At 41.5% G+C, this 20,909-nt stretch overlaps 1 protein-coding gene across 1 annotated transcript in view; it reads right to left on the bottom strand.

Moving 5' to 3' along the window:
- AFG3L2 (AFG3 like matrix AAA peptidase subunit 2) overlaps positions 1–20,909 on the bottom strand; it is a 67,144-nt gene that overhangs the window by 35,839 nt on the left and 10,396 nt on the right. The window contains exons 2-5 of the mRNA XM_089671033.1: positions 13,460–13,550; positions 7,211–7,279; positions 4,279–4,385; positions 3,814–3,966 (exon numbers count right to left, since the gene is read on the bottom strand). Of these exons, the coding sequence (XP_089527159.1) occupies positions 3,814–3,966; positions 4,279–4,385; positions 7,211–7,279; positions 13,460–13,550 (420 nt within the window). The remainder of the gene's footprint in view (positions 1–3,813; positions 3,967–4,278; positions 4,386–7,210; positions 7,280–13,459; positions 13,551–20,909) is intronic.

Here is a 20,909-nt window from a genome sequence, read left to right on the forward strand (position 1 = left end):
ATATGCAGCTGCCTATTTGGACGATGTCGTCATCCACAGTCCCGACTGGGAGTCTCATTTGTCCTGCCTGCAAGCGGTAGTAGATTCGCTGAGGGAAGCAGGTCTTACCGCCAACCCCAGAAAGTGTGCCATAGGCTTAGAGGAGGCCAAATATCTTGGCTACATCATTGGTCGAGGTCTCATTAGGCCTCAGATCAATAAAATTGAGGCGATTCAAAAGTGGCCCCAACCTGTAAATAAAAAGCAAGTCCGGGCATTTCTTGGGATCACAGGATACTACAGGTGGTTTATCCCCAATATTGCCACCATTGCAGCCCCACTGACAGATCTGACAAAAGGTAGGGGGTCGGTCATGATTAAGTGGAATCCCGAGGCGGAGACCGCATTTCAAAGGCTAAAACAAGCTCTCTGTGCTCAACCTGTGCTTGTGACGCCAGATTTCACAACAGAGTTTGTGGTACAGACTGATGCCTCTGACGTGGGACTAGGGGCGGTACTGTCCCAAATCAGAGATGGGGAGGAGCACCCTGTGGTCTTCCTAAGTAGAAAGCTCAACAAACATGAGAGAAATTATGCCATTGTGGAGAAGGAATGTTTGGCCATCAAATGGGCCTTGGAGGCCCTGAAATATTACCTGTTAGGAAGACCGTTCAAGTTGGTTACTGATCATGCCCTGCTCAAATGGATGTGTGATAATAAGGAGAAAAACAGTCGAGTGACAAGGTGGTTTCTCGCGCTACAAGTGTTCAAATTCACAGTGGAACACAGAGCGGGGAAACTGCAAAGTAATGTAGATGCCCTTTCCCGGGTCCATTGCCTGGTTGGGACAGTTGCTCAGCCGCAGGGGCTTGAGCAGAGGGGGGGGATATGTGACAGTATGAACGGCAAACTGATGGATGGACGGTATGTGTCACCTCGCATGATATCATACTGTGAGGTGTAAGGTGGAGTCCACTCCGGGTTTTCGGGGCCACAATGGCAGAAGTGGTTCCGGACCAGAGTTTGGGCTCCACTGATGACCACCAGCAGGTGATACAAAAAGGGCAGAGCTGGAGCAAGGAGTTGCTCGTGGCCTGGGACTCAGAGAGGTATTCTGAGAGAGCTGTGTGTATGGACTATACCTACAAGAAAAGGTTTGCTGTTATTTTGTTTTGGTGACAGGGAGAAGCCCTTCACCTCTGAGAGAGGAATCATCTTCTGTTTAGTTAGTGCCTGGATGGCAAGGGTTTATTTTTGATGTTTTGTTTTACTTTGATATTTCTTGCAAACCTTTTAATAAAACTGACAACCAGTCAGATTTTGACGAAAGCCTGCTGTGCGGTCTACCTTTGTCCCAGGGAAGGAGATCCCCCACCTGAGCTAACCCCACAATATATATATACACATACATATATATACACATACATACATATATATACACATATATATATATATATATATATACATACACACACACATATACATATTTACATATACACACACATACGTGATTTTGCATTTCCATTCGCGGCTGTCAATCACCAGGTCCCGAATGATAATTACTCGCCTGTGCTCGGTGATTTCCGATGATCACCAACGGGGAGAACTATTTTGTTTACTAACAGTACTCCTCTCTGTCAGCTCGGGCACACTGCTCTGAACGGCTGTACACAGCACAATCATCCAGAGCAGTTTTTAATTTAGCACTGATCACTGTATTGGTGTCATTGGGGATGTCAGTGACTCCAAGTCAGTTCCCCCAGTGTCAGAATGTCTGCTGCAAGTCACTGATCGCCACCATCACTAGTAAAAAAAAAAAAAAAAAAATCCCAGTATATATATTGCCATTTGTAGACACTATAACTTTAACGTAAACCAATTAATTTACAAGTATTGCAATTTTTATTTAGCAAAGACATGTCGCAGAATACATTTTGGCATAAATTTATGACGAAATTTGATTTTTAACATTTTTTTTTTTCTACTGAACATGTTTAATAGCAAAAAGTCAAAAATATAGTTTTTTTCTCAAAATTGTCTTTTTTTTTTGCGAAAAAAAAAACCACCACACAGGTGATCAAATACCACTGAAAGAAAGCTCAATTCAAGAAAAATGGATGTAAATTTCATTTGGGTGCAATGTTGCATGACCGCGCAATTGTCAGTTAAAGTAACGCAGCGCCGTAACGCAAAAAATGGCCTGGTCAAGCAGGGGGGTAAATCCTCAGGAGGGCAAGTGGTTAACCACTTCCAGTCCGGACACTTTTACCCCCTTCCTGTCCAGGCCAATTTTCAGCTTTCAGTGCTATCACACTTTGAATGACAAGTACTCAGTCATGCAACACTGTACCCAAATTAAATTTTTATCATTTTTTTTTAAAGACAAATAGAGTTTTCTTTTGGTGGTATGTAATCACCACTGGGTTTTTTGTGTATTTTTTTCCTACATAAACAAGAATACACTAAAAATTTAGAAACATGTTCTTCTTAGTTTTGGCTATAAAATTTTGAAATAAAAGAACTCAATCAATCTTCATACATTTTGGCCAAAATGTATTCCGCTAAAAAAAAAAAGCCCAGATCAGTATATATTATTTTTATGATTGAGATATATATATATATATTTATTTTAAAATGGATTAATCCTGACATACTGACTGCCTCTCTCATTTCCTGAGGTCCTAAAATGTCTCCCAAATGACTCCTTTTTGAAAATCAGACAGTCCAAGGTAAAAGGAATGGCAAGCTTTTTGGAGTTGTAATTTTTGTCACTTTTTTTGGAAATTAAATAAAACAATTTTTTTTTTGTTTAACAATTTTTTTTTTCATACTGTCATTTGAGCTGTACATCATCATAATATAACTAGTGTGGTGTTGATCAGGGAAACAGTGATTGATGACCGTATTAAAAAAAATAATTTCATTATTTACATTTTTTTTTATTTAATAACATTGATTATTGTATTATGGTAGTATTTTACCATAGTGACACTCTACTGCTCTGGGGAGGTTATCAAGATTTTTTTTTTACACTGTGGATTGCCTATTACAGTGATGATCACTGTTCTAAGCAATCATTTTATGAATGGCATTAATTCATGTGCCATTGTGTACTATTGTGATAGCTGTGATTGGACACTGCTATCACATGGTACAGGTCCACTGTGATTTGTCCCTGAACAATGCGATCACTGTGACCAATCACATGGATTACAATAGTACACAATGAATGGCTATGAATTAAAGTGATTACATGGTACAAAGATCTGTCTTCCACTGTGTCCAGTGGACACAGTGGGTGACAGATCGCACTATGATGTGCGCAAAAGGGGGGGGTCATATTATGTCCGTCTGGGATAATGGCACTCCCAACCAACTGTATTATTATTATAATATGCCGTGCAGGAGGTGGTTAGCACTGGCAAGGGTGCTTACAATGATCAGCTTTTATTTATTCTTTTAAAACTTTTATCCCAAAAAGGAAAAAACATGTAATGGATTATAAAGTGTGAGCTGGAGCTGGGTTGTTAGTGTATTTAAATCTGCTAGTACATTTAAACACTCCCCTCCCCCCAGATTGACAATGTTACTATCTTCAGTGCCCTGTGCTCATTCATCCTGAGTGGTGGCAGTCAAATACATGAAGTGTGTTACTGGCCAGGTCACCAGATGAAAAAGAGGGAAGAAGCCTACAAAAAAAAAAATAATGCAGCCACCATATCCAAAGACTGGTAAGCTGCAATATATTACATTTTTTGTTTTGGGTTTATCACTGCTTTATTGGTAAAAATGCAATTCCTTCAGATACACAGTCAGAACACTTTTCCTACTTACCAGGCCTTCCGACAGGTAGTTGTTAATAAAGTCTTTCCATGTGATCTCTACTTGCGTCTTCTTATGGAAGGTGAAGTAAACAATAGCAGTCCAAATGCCTGTTAAGCTCAGTAAGAAGGTTCGGAACTTAGGATCATCCCAAGGAATGTCCCCCTGCAAATTAAAATATCAAGAGATCCAAAACACGCTAAGCTGATATATTTAGAAAAATTGTCAGTAAAACAAAATTTATATGTAGGCGTGCCATTATTGTATACAATATGAGTGCTCAATTGATAAAGTCCAGCAACAATGCAACTTGGGACAAATGAGGATTTACAGATGTTTACATCCATCATCAAAAATGTAAGATATCATCCTACTTTGTCCCTGTACTAGGTTGTTTTTTTTTTTTGCTTGTTTGTTGTCTTACAACAAAATAGCAAAAATAAAGCCACAATTAAAGCCAAAAGAAGGGAAAGTCACCTTACTCATCCTTGTCCACCAATCTTTATCTTTCTTCCCACCTTTTTTGTCACCTCCTCCAGAGTCACCACTTCCACCAGAGGAATGCTTTTCATTACCTTTAGTATCTTCACAGAGGGATTAAAGAAACAAAAAATAAAGATTTGCATGTAACAAAACATAAACATACCATACTAGTAACAATTGCTCACTTATCCACTCTTTATATGGTCATGTTAAGAAAGTAAGTACACCCAATGGAAACTGATTTTTTTTTTTTTCCCCACATATTTGAACAAGAAAACATTAGATCTCCACTGAAATAGTTCTTATAAAGAGGATATACTTGAACAAATGCATTCCAGATTATAGATGAGAATATACCCTCTTTTACCTATACAAGCTTTGAGCTGACCCATATCGTCAAAGGCAAGATCTGATTTTTGGAGACTTTAGAGAGGGGCGTAAAGTTGAGGACACACTAGCACAATCTGAGAGGGAACGGTCAGCACCACTCATCAAAGCTGACCTCTTTCCCAAGAGACTCTTTGCCTAATCCAGACGGAAATGAGACTGGGAAGCTAAGCACTGTGGCAGAATGATGGGCTGGTTTAGATGAGCCCTGCATCTCCATAAGAAGGAAGCAAAATGTGTGAAAAGTGGAAGCCATCTCCTCTCGGAAAACACAGAAGCTGATTCCTCTTTAAAGCGGAGCTCAGTGCTCCCCCCCAAATAAATTAAAAGCCAGCAACTACAAACACTGTAGCTGCTGACTTTTAATATAAGGACAATTACCTGTCCAGGGGTCCAGCAGTGTCCTCAGCTGAGCAGATTCTTCAATTGGCTTCAGGTGCTGCTGTTGGCATCTTAAGTAAAGGAAACCAGAAGTGAAGCCTTGCAGCTTCACAGCCGGTTTCCTACTGCGCATGTGCAATGTGCTTTATGAGTGGGCTGTAGTCTTTTGGGACATGTGAAGTGTCCCAGAAAGCTGCAGGGTTGGGGGCGAACTTTTGATTGAGATCGCCACAGAAATCTGACCCAGAAGTGGGAGCAGGTACCTGTCAAAACATTTAGTGAGGGGGTGTGGGGGGGACAAACAAGCAGAACTTCCCCTTTTATGTGGAGTTCCGCTTTAAGTAAACCTTCAATGTAAAAATTACAAAGAGGTTTAGAATACTTAGAGCCTAGCGTAGCAGAACAACCAGCAGTCCTTCCTCCTAGGGACAAGCTGCTTCTCTTTGACTGGGTATTTAATCTGAAAAATCAACAGTGGAAAAAATACTAAGGCTCCTGGCTCCCAAAGCAAACCACCAGACACTAGCCCAGGGCAAGCCACCAAACAGTGCATAGTCAGCCGAGACCCAGACACACAACTGATGTAATAATCTCCACCCAGAAAACATAGGGAAAAGCAGTGCCCAATCCAAATGCCTACCTATATACTGCTGGCACCTGCATTGCCCAGAGCTTGCATCTGGGAGGAAGCCTCCTTGATCTCCCGACTGCTCCTGTCCTCCCTGACCTCCCTGGAGGTCAAAACTGAAGCCTCTAGCGCTCAATGATGACCAAACCACTGCCACAAATGATGACTGGTGTCTCCCGGTCAAGCAGGACCCAAACCAACCAAAGGAAGGAACGATCCTCTCCCCCACAATGTTGCGCGGGGTCTCCAGGCGCAGTTAGGTTGCAATCGAGCTCCCAACACCTCTACTCTGGATGGAGGACACAAACAAAAAAAAAAAAAAAGACCATGTGTCTGAAGGACCACCTTTTGAACTCTTTGGGCAATTCATTTATTCTCTCTTGAGAAGAGGAGATTAAGGGGGGATATGATCAACCTGTATAAATACATCAGTGGTTCATGTAGTGAACTCGGTGTAGAGCTATTCACCCTGAGGTCATCACAGAGGACAAGGGGGCACTCTTTACGTCTGGAAGAAAAGAAATTTCATCTCCAAACACAAAGGTTTTTTCACAGTGAGAGCTGTGAAAATGTGGAATAGACTCCCTCAAGAGTTGGTTCTGGCCAGCTCAGTAGATTGCTTTAAAAAAATGCCTGGATTCTCTCTTATATACACAGAATATAACTGGATACCAACATTTATAGTTAAAATTGATCCAGGGAATATCCAATCGCCTCTCGGAGGATCAGGAAGGCATTTTTTCCCCTGCAGGAGCAAATTGGATCATGCTTTGCTGAGTTTTTTTGCCTTCCTCTGGATCAACTGTGGGTATAGGATTATAAATTTTTTTTTTTTTCCTGTCCTGTTGGGAGTAGTTCCATCTCTCACGGGCTGTCCTGGAAGACAACTGGGGATAAATGTATTATTTAAGAAAACATTATTAAAGGCTTGTTTGCATCAAACATAATCCCAACACGAGAACAAGGCAATTTGACTTATCCCCTATGTTTCAGTACATGCCAACATGCTATGTTTGTGCTATTTTGATGATATAAAAGGACTTGTTGCGTTTTCATGCAGGGATTATGTTATGCAAATGCAAACATATGCTCAATAATGTCAATGAACCCTAAAGGCCCAACACTATCAACATAATTAAACATAAAGGATAAGGAGGATGATCTCATCAATGTGCTGCTGTACCTTGAACAACCAGTATCAATTAACTACAGTAAAGAAAAGTGATGTCATCAATCTGGCTATGCTGTCTGGTACAGATGACTGGGCAAACTAAATTAAAAACTTTTGGCAGGCAAAAATAGCTCACATATATTTTGCAGTTTGCCTAGAGTTCTGCTTTAGGAATGCTGTGCATACAATTTTTGATAACAAGTGTCTCCACCAGCCACAGTTGTTTGCAAGCCTGGAGGAAGATGATTTTTAATTATATACCTAATTTTTTTGTATTAAAGAGGCCGGCTTATGAAATGAAAGCTCCCACTATATTTATAAAACCTAGTTCATGCATTATTTTTAGGCAACAATTTTACCTTTCAGCTCCACTTTGGAATCATTTGCTTCCTTGCCAATTTTCTTATTTGGAAAATATTTTTCAAAACCTGAAAAATTAACACATGTTGTTTAAAGTGGGCATTCAATTTTATATTTCAACTATTTATATCATTAAAATGTGCAACAATATAAATGCACCCAACAGTTTAGCCTAGAACAGCAAAGTACATTTCAGATGAGTTATCAAAGTGAAAGGATTGAATAGCTAATGCAACAAATGTATAAAATAAGCATTTAGGAAACATATTAAAAAGATTTTTCAGTTTTAAGCAAAAGCAAGTTGATAAAGTTTCAATTTCTAAAGCCTATCTTTAGAAATTCACTAACATTATTAAAATGACCCCAACTGATATGAGATTCACAACTTTTTTTTTCTCTAAGAGATGATATAACACAAGGTATTGCTAACCTTAAACCTGGGTAATGTGGTTTTGCTCCCCATCAGTTCCAGTTGTAATAAAAACGGGCCCCCAAAAGCTGCTTTTTCTTGGTCTTCAGTCTTGCTGCTGCTCCTCTCAATGTCATCAAATAGAACGCAATGGTCATCCTGCACTGTACATGACAACGCAGAAGTGGCCAGCCACATTCTTGTGCTTAACCCTTTCCCGCTGGCGCCTCCCGGCCCTTTAAGAGTTTCAGAAGCCAGGAGGCAGGACAGGCGGGGTTTAGGGATCATGTGACCGCCGTGATGCGTCATCACAGCGGTCACATGATCGGGAAAGGTCCCGATCGAAAGAGCAGACCGGGACCTTTCCATGAGTACCGGACATGTGTGCTGGGAGCGCACAGGGTGCGCACTCTCAGCACATATTTTTTTTGTTAATTGCCGCAAATGTGCGGCCGCTCGGCATGAAGAGGTTAAAGGATAAGCTCTCCTTTGGGAACATGTTACATGTTTCTCCTATAGTACCCAAAACCTTCCTCCCTCTGACAGATAATACGGGGAGAAGTTTCCGCATACTATGTGTCAGATTTGAAAACAGCACGGCCATGCGGGGCTCCACTTACGTGGCCACGTCATTCATTCACAGACTTTCGTGAATGAATGTACTGCAAGTCCCGACAGTCTTAGCGGTTTCCTGACAGAATATCTGCTTGCTTGTACATCCTGTACGGCAGGCAGATATTTTAACCGGTCTGTAGGAGACCCGCATAGCATCCGCGATCTACTGATCGCAGGTGCATTGCTTTCCAGGCTCCTTTGTACAAAAATAATAAATGCATATTTTTCTTACCTGCAAAAAAAACAAAAAACAAAACGTGCATTTATTATTTTTGTCCAAAAGGTGAACTTATCCTTTAAGAGAAGAGGACCAGAGCACTGACTGGCACGCAATCCCAAATTACATCAAAATAACTCATTCCCTACACTGTCACTCTCTGCTCACGAAAGCCTCTGATAACCTTGGAATGTAGCATTATTTATGGTTTTTGTCTGAATATAGATCTACACTATATTGCCAAAAGTATTGGGACAAATCATTGGATTCAGGTGTTCCAATCACCTCCATGTCCACAGGTGTAAACATTCAAGCACCTAGGCATGCAGACTGCTTCTACAAACATTTGTGAAAGAATGGGTCGCTCTCAGGAGCTCAGTGAATTCGAGCATGATACCGTGATAGGTTGCCACCTGTGCAGTAAGTCCATCTATGAAATTTCCTTGCTACTAAATATTCCACGGTCAACTATTAGTGGTATTAAAACAAAGTGGAAGCAACTGGGAACAACAGCAACTCAGCCACGAAGTGGTAGGCCATGTAAAATGACAGAGTGGGGTCAGTGCATGCAATGTCAATAGCTAAAAACCTCCAAACTTTGCGTGGCCTTCAGATTAGCACAACAGTGTGTAGAGAGCTTCATGGAATCAGTTTCCATGGCCGAGCAGCTGCATACAAGGCTTACATCACCAAGTGCAATGCAAAGCATTGTAAAGCACACTGCCACTGGACTCTAAAGCAGTGGAGACATGTTCTCTGGAGTGACAAGCCATGCTTCTCCGTCTGACAATCCGATGGATGTGTCTGGGTTTTGCGGTTGCCAAAAGGAAGGGTACTTGCCTGACTGCATTGTGCCAAGTGTAAATGGGGGTGAAGGGGGATTGTGGTGTGGGGTTGTTTTTCAGGGGTTGGCCTTGGCCTCTTCGTTCCAGTGAAGGGAACTCTTAAGGCGTCAGCATACCAAGGCATTTTGGACAATTTCATTCTCCCAACTTTGTGCGAATAGTTTGAGTATTGGCCCCTTCCTGTTCCAACATGACTGTGCATTAGTGCACAAAGCAAGGTCCATAAACACATGGAAGAGCGAGTTTGGGGTGGAGGAAATTGACTGGCCTGCAGAGTCCTAACCTCAACCTGATAGAACACCTTTGGGATGAATTAGAGCGGAGACTGCGAGCCAGACCTGCTCTCCGACATCAGTGCCTGACCTCACAAATGTGCTTCTGAAAGAATGGTCAAACATTCCCATAGACACACTCCTAAACCTTGTGGACAGTCTTCCCAGAAGAGTTGAAGCTGTTATAGCTGCAAAGGGTGGGCCAACTCAATATTGAACCCTACAGATTAGGACTGGGATGCCATTAAAGTTCATGTGCGTGTAAAGGCACGTGTCCCAATACTTTTGGCAATATAGTGTATGTTTGTTCCGAGCATGTTTTAATCTACTTACGGTTTTTACGGTTAACCAACTCAAGATTCCTGCTGATGTCTATTCCAAGAATCAACTACTCTTTTGTTAAAAATACTTTCTAACCATTATACTTTCTGGTTTTGAAGGTTCCTCTAGTTTGAGGTCTTGATCTTTCCTAGCCTCATATTAAAATACTGCCCTCCTGAACTTCATTAATGTATTTAAGGGTTTCAGTCACATCTCCCCTTTCCCGTCTTTCCTCCAGGCTGTGTATATTAAGTTTCTGAAGTCTTTCCTGATATGTTTTAGCCTCCAGACCTTTCACCATTTTTGTTGCCATCTCTGGACTTGTCCTATCTTCTCAATATAATTTAGTAAGTGAGGTCTCCAGAACTGGCCACAGCATTCTAAATGAGGTCGAAATAATCTATATGAGGGAAACAGGTCCTCTTTCCTCCTGCTGGTGACCCCTCTAGTGATGAATCCTAGATTTCTATTTGCTTTTCCCACTGCATGGCCATACTAGTTGCTTATTTTTCAGTCATCTGAAATAATTACCCCCAAATCATTTTCCTTAGTACTATTGCCAGCACTGTACCTCCAATATTGTACTCTGTCGAAGGCCTGGACAGGGAGACGCAGCAATGCGGGCTCCTGATGCTACAAGGTGACAAGAGTAGTAGCAACTTCACTACTCCTGTCAGCTTAGCGCAGAAAGTGCAAGACCAAATCTATAGAAGGAGGAGAGAACTGGGAATAGGCTGTGATCTTTTTGCCCCCCAGCTACACGCTCGTGCCACTGCAGTGCTCCAGATTGAGAATGTCAGGAATGGGACTGTGCAGGGTTTGTTTACCCACCCCCAACCCCTCCTAGCAAATAATGGGGTTAGGGGGCAGAGTAAACAAATATCCCTATTTGTTGCATAGTTTGCTTGAAAGGGTATATACCAGTGTGCAGAGGGTCCTTCAGAATTTCTAGAGTTAATGTGGTTACACCCCTTTAGCACCTGATGGATAAATGCATGCACTAGCTGTATGGATTTGAGCACAGGGATCTCTTGTTTGTTGTATTGTTGGGTCAGTAGCCAGACCTGAACCTTGTAGCTCTCCCCATTGTGTCTTTTCCCCTATGCTAGCATTGTGTCCACAGTAGCACTTGTGTAGGCAGGGCAGAGTAGGACTGGCCATAGAGGGATTACTTTGACGCAGTTGGCCAGCTTAAACATGTATTGCAATATGTGTGAACCAAATATCCCTATTTGTTGCATAGTTTGCTTGAAAGGGTATATACCAGTGTGCAGAGGGTCCTTCAGAATTTCTAGAGTTAATGTGGTTACACCCCTATAGCACCTGATGGATAAATGCATGCACTAGCTGTATGGATTTGAGCACAGGGATCTCTTGTTTGTTGTATTGTTGGGTCAGTAGCCAGACCTGAACCTTGTAGCTCTCCCCATTGTGTCTTTTCCCCTATGCTAGCATTGTGTCCACAGTAGCACTTGTGTAGGCAGGGCAGAGTAGGACTGGCCATAGAGGGATTACTTTGACGCAGTTGGCCAGCTTAAACATGTATTGCAATATGTGTGAACCAAATATCCCTATTTGTTGCATAGTTTGCTTGAAAGGGTATATACCAGTGTGCAGAGGGTCCTTCAGAATTTCTAGAGTTAATGTGGTTACACCCCTTTAGCACCTGATGGATAAATGCATGCACTAGCTGTATGGATTTGAGCACAGGGATCTCTTGTTTAGAGTAAACAAACCCTTCACAGTCCTGATCCGACAGCTAGTGCAGGTCCCTGGTGCTGCAATCCTGCGCCTGGTACCCGGCAAGCTGGGGAGAAGGAGCCCAGAGACAGCCGGCAAGCTGGGGAGGAGGAGCCCAGAGACAGCCGGCAAGCTGGGGAGGAGGAGCCCAGAGACAGCCGGCAAGCTGGGGAGGAGGAGCCCAGAGACAGCCGGCAAGCTGGGGAGGAGGAGCCCAGAGACAGCCGGCAAGCTGGGGAGGAGGAGCCCAGAGACAGCCGGCAAGCTGGGGAGGAGGAGCCCAGAGATGGGGGGGGGGATTTGGGGACTCCCAGAAGATTTGTTCTAGGATGGAGGATTTGTCCTAAGAGAGGGAATTTGGGGGGTGACGGGAGTAAGATTTCTTCTAGGTGGGGTGATTTGGGGAGGGATTTGTGCTGTAAGAGGGGAAGGGGTGATTACAGGGAGGGGATTTGTGCTGAGAGGGGGGATGGGGGAAAATGATTTGTGCTAGGAAGGGGGACAGGGCGTAATGTTTCCTAGGTGGGATTGTGTTGAGGGGATTTGGGCTAGGAATGGGAATGTAGGGGGTGGCAGGGAGCAAGATTTGTTCTAGAATGGGACATTTGGGGGCGTATGCTAGGAGGGGTAATTTGGGGGAGATTTGTGGCCCGTATCACTCAAACTACAAGCTGTTTTAAAATTATGTTTTGTTTTTGGGGGGGGGGGGTCTTAGCTGGTCTTACATAGGGCGCAAGGGTTAAGTGTTTTTTTTCATTAAAACATTACATGGATGTTTATCAATTGCTTTACTGAAATCAAGATAGGCTTTGTCTACAGTACCACTCTGTGTCCAAAACATTAGCGATAGTAAAAAAATTAAATCAGATTAGTCTGACATGATCACCACTCAGTGAAGCCATGCTGCTTTAGTTCCAGCAAGCTGTGTGTTTTTAAAGTGATATTAAATTTTATTTATTTTTTTCATAAAAAACAGCAAATATGTCTATACTTGCCTGCTCTCTGTAATGGTTTTGCACAGAGCAACCCCGATCCTCCTCTTCTGGGGTCCCCCTGCTCGTACTCCTGGCCCCTCCTCTTCGGCTGGACCAGATGAGTGACGTCAGCCAACAGTGGGCTTCAGCCCGCTGTCAGCTGAAAACGGGTCACACGAGTGCAGAACGAACTGCAATCCTATGATCCACAGGAGAAGTACAGCCAAAAGAGCTTTGGTTGTACTTCTCCTTTAAGTATATATATTTTAGTGCTATGCTCAGCTGGGGATAATTTGGCTGGTGATTGTTCCTGAGTAGTGCTTTAAAATTAATAATGTTAATAAATATTGTGGACATATCTGGAAAAAGCAGAAAAAAAAATGAAAATATTGTGGCACAGTCACTTAGTGGTTAGCACTATTGCCTTACAGCACTGAGGTTCTCAGTCTGAGTCCTGGCCAGGAAAGTATCTGCATATTAGTTGCATAATTTCCCTGTGCGGGCATAGGTTTTCCTCTGCATACCTTGGTTTCCTCCCACCCTCCAAAAATATGGTGGAAGGTAATTGGCCGCTATCTAAACTGGCCCTCGTATGTGTGTGCGCATGCATTTATCCATGTGAAATAAGGACCCTAGATTGTAAGCTCCTTGAGGGCAGGGATGGATGTGAATGGATGGATGGATGTGAATGTACAATATGTAAACCGCTGCGTAAATTGCTAGTGCTGGCGAAATCCCTAAAATTAAAAAAATAAAAGTTACAGAGAACAAGTATTATAAAATCTAGTAATTAGACAATGCTTCATAAAAACTGCCTATTAAACTAAAACCTCCTTGCCTCTATTGACTACCTACCTTTAGGAGGCTGGGCACATAACCTTGTGTACGCAGCTATCACATTAGCTAGTAAGGAGTTCCTGTTTAATCTCGTCACTTGAGTGTGAATCTGAAATACATAAATCAGTTTTACTACGCATGACAAATATTCTGCAAGCTCAAACACATACATAAAGATACATGTGTATATATTGAAAAAAGGACAATATATAAAAAGACAGAATGCAAGCGAGCAACATACTGCATTATAATTAACATTTAAATGCATCAAATTTATGGAAACATTTTTCTCCATAAATTTCCTGTAAATAATATTAACAGGCAACACTAACACTAGCTCACCTGTAATGAAACTGTAATGATAACGGTCAGTAACTAAACACTAAAAGCAAAGACATGCATCTTCTTATGTAATCCACAAACCCATTTGTAGAAAAATGAAAGATAGATGCTATGAGTTAAAACAGAACTACCAGACAAAAATAAATAGCCTAAAATAAAACCAGCTTTTACTTCACTATTCACCTTTAACCCAGAGCGGTCACCTGTAGGACCATTGTCTGCCACTAGATGTCCAACATCTGATGGACAGCATCATTCTCTGCACCCAGGTTATGCTGGACCCTCCCCAGTCTTTGACTGGACAGTGAAAGGAAAAGCACAAAATGATGAGCTCATCTTGTGGCTTTCTCTTCCTATCAGCATACTCATTGTCAGTACATGACCTGATTGGCGCCTTGCACTGCGTCTTTCTTTCACACTCCAGTTCTGCTGTAAAGGGATTGCAAGAAGCTGATATAAGGTACTTAAAAGCATGTATTACAAAAAAACAAAAAACATGTAATGATGAATGAATGATTCACAGAGCTGCATTCATTCATGTTTTTATAGCTATCTAGAGTTCAGCTTTAATAAACTGCCCTTTGTCATAAGAAACAGTGCTTAAACCCCATACAGTATAAAATAACTGTCAGGGACAACACAAAAAGGTAAACTGCCTTTAAATATCCATTGTTAACAGCAAAGATTGTCACACTTGCTATAAAAGATGTGTTTTTCACTTGTTCCATAAAAAAAGTACACATTGCATTGTTCATACTGCATATGTGCTGTTTAAAGCGGTAGTAAACTAAAAATAAAAATAAAGGATATTGCAGCTCATTGGTCCTTAGCCACTTGCCCTCCAGAAGATTTACCCCCCTTAATGACCAGGCTTCTTTTTGCTACTCGGTGCTGCACTAATTCAACTGATAATTGCGCGGTCATGCAATGCTGTACCCAAACAAATTTACGTCCTTTTATTTCACACAAACAGAGCTTTCTTTCAGTGGTATTTGATCACCTGTGCGCGTTTTATTTTTCGCGCTATAAACAAAAAAAAAAGACTGAAAATTTTGAAGAAAAATTATATTTTTTACTTTCGGCTATAAAAAATATATAGTACTCAAAAGTTAGTTATAAATTTAGGCCAAAATGTATTCTGCTACATGTTTTTGGCTAAAAAAAAATCTCAATAAGTGTATATTGATTGCTTTGTGTGAAAGTTATAGTGTCTACAAACTATGGTATAGATAATGGAATTTACACAGCTTTTACTTTCTGACTGCTTATCACATTCTGCTACTTCTACCAAGTATGGGGATACCACGTATGAGACTTTTTGGGAGCCTAGTCACATACAGGAGCCTGAAATCCAATGACCACTTTGAAATGTCAGGATAGCACCAACCCCCCCCCCCCCCCCGAATGACCCCTTTTTGGAAAGTAGATACCCCAAGGAATTTAAAAATAGGCATGGTGAGTATTTTGCAGATCTCATTTTTTTTTCACAAGGTTTTGAAATATAAAAAAAGAAAAAGAAAAAAATATTTTTGTTTTTTTTTCTTCATTTTCCAAAAACTTGTGGCAACAAACGAGATCTGCAAAATACTCATCATGCTTCTTATCAAATTCCTTGGGGTGCCTGCTTTCCAAAAAAGTGGTCATTTGGGTGGGTTTGGTGCTATCCTGGCATTTCAGGGCCTCCGAAACTGTGATAGGTAGTCAGGAAGTGTAATGAGGAAATAAAGCCTTTTAAAAGCCTGAAGGTGCTTATTGGATTTTGGGGCCCTGTACTTGGCTAAACTGCCAAAACATCTCTCACATGTGGTATCCCCGATACTCGAGAGAAGTAGCAGAATGTATTTTGGGGAGTAATTCCACATATACCCATGGCATGTGTGAGCAGTAAATCAATTAAGTGAAAATTTTGTTTAAAAAAAAAGAAAATTTTAGTAATTTTCCAAAAACAAAAAAAAAAATTCTTCTATTGATTCAACATGCCTCTCAGCAAATAGTTTGAAGTGTCCAAAAAGGGGTTGTTTTGGGGGGTGGGGGCATTTTACACCCAGCAGTAGAAGTTTATGCCACACATCATTCACTCTTCTTTTTGTTCACATGAAAACAAATCAGTATTTTTTGCTAGGAAATTAATTTAAACCCCCAAACATTATATTTTTTTAAAGCAGACACCCTAGTGAATAAAATGGTGGGTACTACAATTTGTAATGTCACATAGTACTCGCGGAGCGATTTTTCAAAAGCACATTAAAAAAAATGCACAAAAACACAACATATTGGCCAATTATTTGGTAACATATAAAAGATGATGGTATGCCGAGTAAATAGATACCAAACATGACATGATTTAAAACTGTGCATGCCCTGCGCAATGGCAACAAACTGCAAACATTTTAAATATCCATAGGCAACGTTTTAAAAGCCTTTACAAGCTACAATTTTAGATTTACAGAGGAGGTCTAGTGTTAGAATTACTGCCCTTGATCTAACGTTCACGGCGATACCTCACATGCATGGTGCAACCGCTGTTTACATACCGGCACAAGTTCAACTCTCGTGCACACTCGTTTTATTTTTTTTTTAAGTTATTTTGATTTTTTATTATTTTTACACTGTCCCTTTCATTTTTTTTTAATTTTTTGATCACTTTTAATGCTATCACAGGGAATGCAAATATCCCCTATAACTTCAATGGGCATTGTCATATATTCTTTTTCTGGGGTCTATCAGACTCTAGATATCTTCTCTCCCCTTACATTATCTAATCAAACCAAGATCGGTGTGATCAGATGCTTTCCAAATTTACAAATGGTGCTGTTTATATCCTGCGAAACTGAAGTGATTAAATGCTCGTAGCTTCCGATTTCTTAGACTATAGAGATGATTGGCACCACTCTGATCTCCAATCGGCTCTATGTTAAGCTGGCAGAAACACTGGCTGCATTCTCAGGTTCCCCTGATGGCACTGGACTGCCCGAGAAGGCCGTGGAAGGCAGAGGGGGAAGGGGGGCATCATCTCCCGCTGCTTGTAAAAGCAATCCTGCAGCTAATTAGCCACTAGGATTGCTTTTACATGAAAGCCGTTCACTGGCTGAAAAAAATTATATCAGGATGATGCCTGCAGCTGTAGACATCATCCTGGTATAACCAAAGTCCAATGATGTACCAGTACGTTGCAGATCCTTGTTGGGTATATATGCTATGTTCTTTTTTTGTTTGTTTTTTGTATGCAACCTGTGGGCTGAATGAAAAAAAGAGAAGAAATCTCTGCCAGATAAAGTATATGTGTGGTATGCCCACCATTAGAATATACCACCCTGCATCCACCCACTTTTAATGGTGGGCACACATTAGGTCACATGGTGCCACATGTGCCAGTTCCAAGATTGTACAAATGTCTAAATAGTGGCACGCTTGAATAAAAATTGTCCACGTATAAGTGGTACCCCATATGGAAAAAGGATGACACCAAGCCACAAACTATCTTGTCACTGCTCTCCATGTAGTCTGGGCATCCGGGGGGCTCCACGTGACTATCTTTTCCCTCGTAAATCTGAAACTAAGTATAGCCTGTCTCACAGGTCTTATACATCTTGACACCCATATCTGGCACGGTTGCTGGAAAGAAATTGTTTGAATGCAAGGTGGCCAGAAAAATTAATGAGAGACTCGGCAACGCAGATTTTTTGCTGGGGAGTATAGACATCTGCAAATTTTTGGTTAAGGTGATTTGCGAGGGGCAGAATTTTGTGGAGCTGGTCAAATTCAAGGTCACCCTGAGGACGACAGAGTGTATTGTCGTTGAAATGCATAAAACACATTATACTCTCATATCTATGCCTGCCATGGCAGCAGAGAACGCGGGATATGATGAATGGGGTCTGTGGACCAATACAACTGCAATTCATTTTTTTTAGTAATGCCCATGTTGAGGGTTAGGCCCCCCAAAAAAATTTAAATTCGGAAACCGTAATGGGTTTCAATGCGAATGCTCTGGCAAGGTTTGGATTTAGGTTGGTGTTGATAAATTGTTGTACATATAAATTGCTTTGATTCACAATCAATGCATACAGATCTTCTGTGAAAAACAATCAAGGGGTAGTTAAATTTGCTGTTTCCATTTGAATTCCGGGTTGGGCAGTGAATGGGGGAAGTACAAGTGCTGCAGAATTTGTGGGATGCCAATCGGGATTTGCAAGCACATCTGAAAGGATACTAGGGGCTCTATGGACCTGTGTGCAAATTCTTAGTGGTTGCAGGACAATACTTGTGCTTGCCACCGCACCAGCTTGTACTGCACTTATGGGGCTTGCTGCGTCACCAACTGATACTGTAGTGCTGGTATTATTATTATAATACAGGATTTATATAGTGCCAACTGTTTGCTCAGCAGTTTACAATATAACGGGAGACAATACAGCAACAATCAGTTCAATACAAGAGGGTTAGGAGGGCCCTGCTCCTTGGAGCTTACAATCTAAGAAGTATATGAAAGACCATGATGTACTAGGTCACTAGTGCTTGCCAGTTCACCAAATGGTAGCATGGCACTAGTACTGGCACTCTGCTGCATATGAGAGTCATCAAAATTTACCGGCAAGTGCTAACAGAGATCAGGCCTGCTTCTGCAAACACTGCGGTTTTGTGTGCAATGTATCAAGTGACAGTGACCTGACACTGCACTTGCTGGCGGAGACGGGGGGGGGGGGTAAGCGTAGGGGCTAAACGCAGCTGCTGGCGCTGATCCCGCTACGTTTTTGGGGCCGCTATACTAATGTGAACGCTGGTATAGTACTGATCTGATCAAAGATATTGATCCGTTTAGACACTATGCTAGCAATGGAGGTTTATGGTGTATGAGCGTGTTCCTGGCAATCAAGGGATTAAATGTGATTACTGGTGTACGGACGGGCAATCTGACGCTATCTGGGAGGGGCGTGAAAACCACAGGAGCGCGTATCACGTATATATATATATATATATATATATGATTTTGCGGACCTGTACCGCTCTGTATTTCTGCTATAGGGCGGTCAGGAAGCGGTTACAGAAGCTGTTTGTGTTTTACGGCGCTGCGTTATTTTAACTGACCATTGCGCGGTCATGCAACGCTGCACCCAAGTTAAATTTACGCCCTTTTTCCCCCCACGATTTGAGCTTTCTTTCGGTGGTATTTGATCACCTGTGCGTTTATTTTTTGCACTATAAAAAAAAAAAAAAAAAAAAAAAAGACCGACAATTTTGAGAAAAAAAAAATTATATTTTGAACTTTTTGCTATAAAAAATGTCCAGTAAAAAAATGTAAAAATCAAATTCGTCATAAATTTAAGCCAAAATGTATTCTGCGACATGTCTTTGCTAAAAAAAAAAAAATCACAATACATGTAAATTAATTGGTTTACGTGAAAGTTATAGCGTTTGCAAATGGCGGTATATATACTGGAAATTTTATTTTTTTATACCAATAATGGCGGAGAACAGCAACTTATGGCGGCGATCAGCGACTTATGGCGATACTGTGGAGGACATTGTGACACTGGGGGGGAACTGACTTGGGGTCACTGACATCCCCAGTGACACCAATACAGTGATCAGTGTTAAAAAAAAAACCAAACCACTGACACTGTACTAATGGCACTGGGGAGGAAGGGGTTAACATTTTTAGGCAACCAAAGAGTTAACTGTGTGAGGAGAGTGTTTCACTAGGGGGCGGGGGTGAGTGCTTCAGAGTTACACACTGTCCAGCAAAGCTAAGCTCTGCTCTATGGAATAGTGTGCTAGAAACTTACAGGGAGGAGAGCTTTGAAAACAATGCAGCTGTCCTCTCTGTCAGTGATTGCCGGTAATCACCGGCCGGGACCTGGCCGGGTGATTGACACCCGCGGCCAGCGGCGCGGGTAGGGCGGTCGTGTGCCCCCTACCCTATATGCAAAATGACGTATATATACACACGTGAGTTTGCGCAGCAGTGCCGCCCTGCCGCAGTAAATGTACTGTGGCTGGTCGGCAACCGGTTAAAGTGATAGTAAATGTAAGTTTAAAAAAACACAATAAAAAATTATAAAAAAAACCCACAATTCCATACTTACTTGCTTTGTGCAGTGGTTTTGTATAGAGCAGCCCCGAACCTCCCAGATCATAGAATGCATGAAGGTAAAAAAAACCTTGAGCCTTTAGAACCACTACAAATGTGGTGACTGCATTAGTTTTCTTTTTTAGACTCCCCCCCCCCCCCCCTTATTGTCACCTGGTGATCTCGGCAGCAAAACATTTCCTGTCTTAGGCTGTCTCCACTCTATAGAAGAATAACGGAGATACCTTTGGACAGCACCTTTGGACCTTTGGTAGTGTTAGATGCCCTAGCAGATTTAGATGGTCCAAACACAATATTCCCAAAGCACACATTCCGAAAAATGAATGTGGATGTTAGTGGGTGCTACATTGACCACGGCTAGCAACTACAGACATTCAAAGCAGAAAGTATGTCACCAGCACACCAAGGATCTTTAGAATGAGTCAGAAGCTTTATTCAGCAATCACATTATAGTTACAGAAGGAATGTTTTTTGAGCCTCATGGGTGAAGGTTTTATGAGCCTTCACCAGCCATGTGACAAAGTGCAGTGCAGATTTAGATGGACATGACTAACATATAAAGCAAAACTCCAGCCAACGCTTTTTAAAACCCACATTAAGAGAAAAAAATAACACAAAAGGACATTACTTCCGATCAGTGAAATGTATGACAACTAGTTTAGTAGAAATTATTCCATTCATAGAAGCTGTACTATAGCGTCAATCTATGATTGCAAGGTTTGCCTACTACATTTATCGCATTTCATCTGCCTATCCTTCATTCAGAGATAGCTTTTCATTCATAGAAGCTATGGTGCGGCACCACAGCAGCAGCAACTGTGACATCATTCCTAGCAAGCCTTGAATGTAACTGTTAAGGGCCAATTCACACCAGTGTGTTGATCTGTGTTTTAGCAATTTCCAATGTCTCCTATTCACACTATAAGGCTGTGATGACCTGCGTTTAATTGATATGCAACATTTATGCATTTTAGCACAATGAAATGGATGCAAGCAGATGTCAACAAACTGCACAGGATATCCCTTAAAAACACG

The sequence above is a fragment of the Staurois parvus genome, unplaced genomic scaffold (assembly GCF_062004578.1).
Source record: "Staurois parvus isolate SC_StPar_1 unplaced genomic scaffold, SC_StPar_1.0 ptg000097l, whole genome shotgun sequence".
Classification (NCBI taxonomy): Eukaryota; Metazoa; Chordata; class Amphibia; order Anura; family Ranidae; genus Staurois; species Staurois parvus.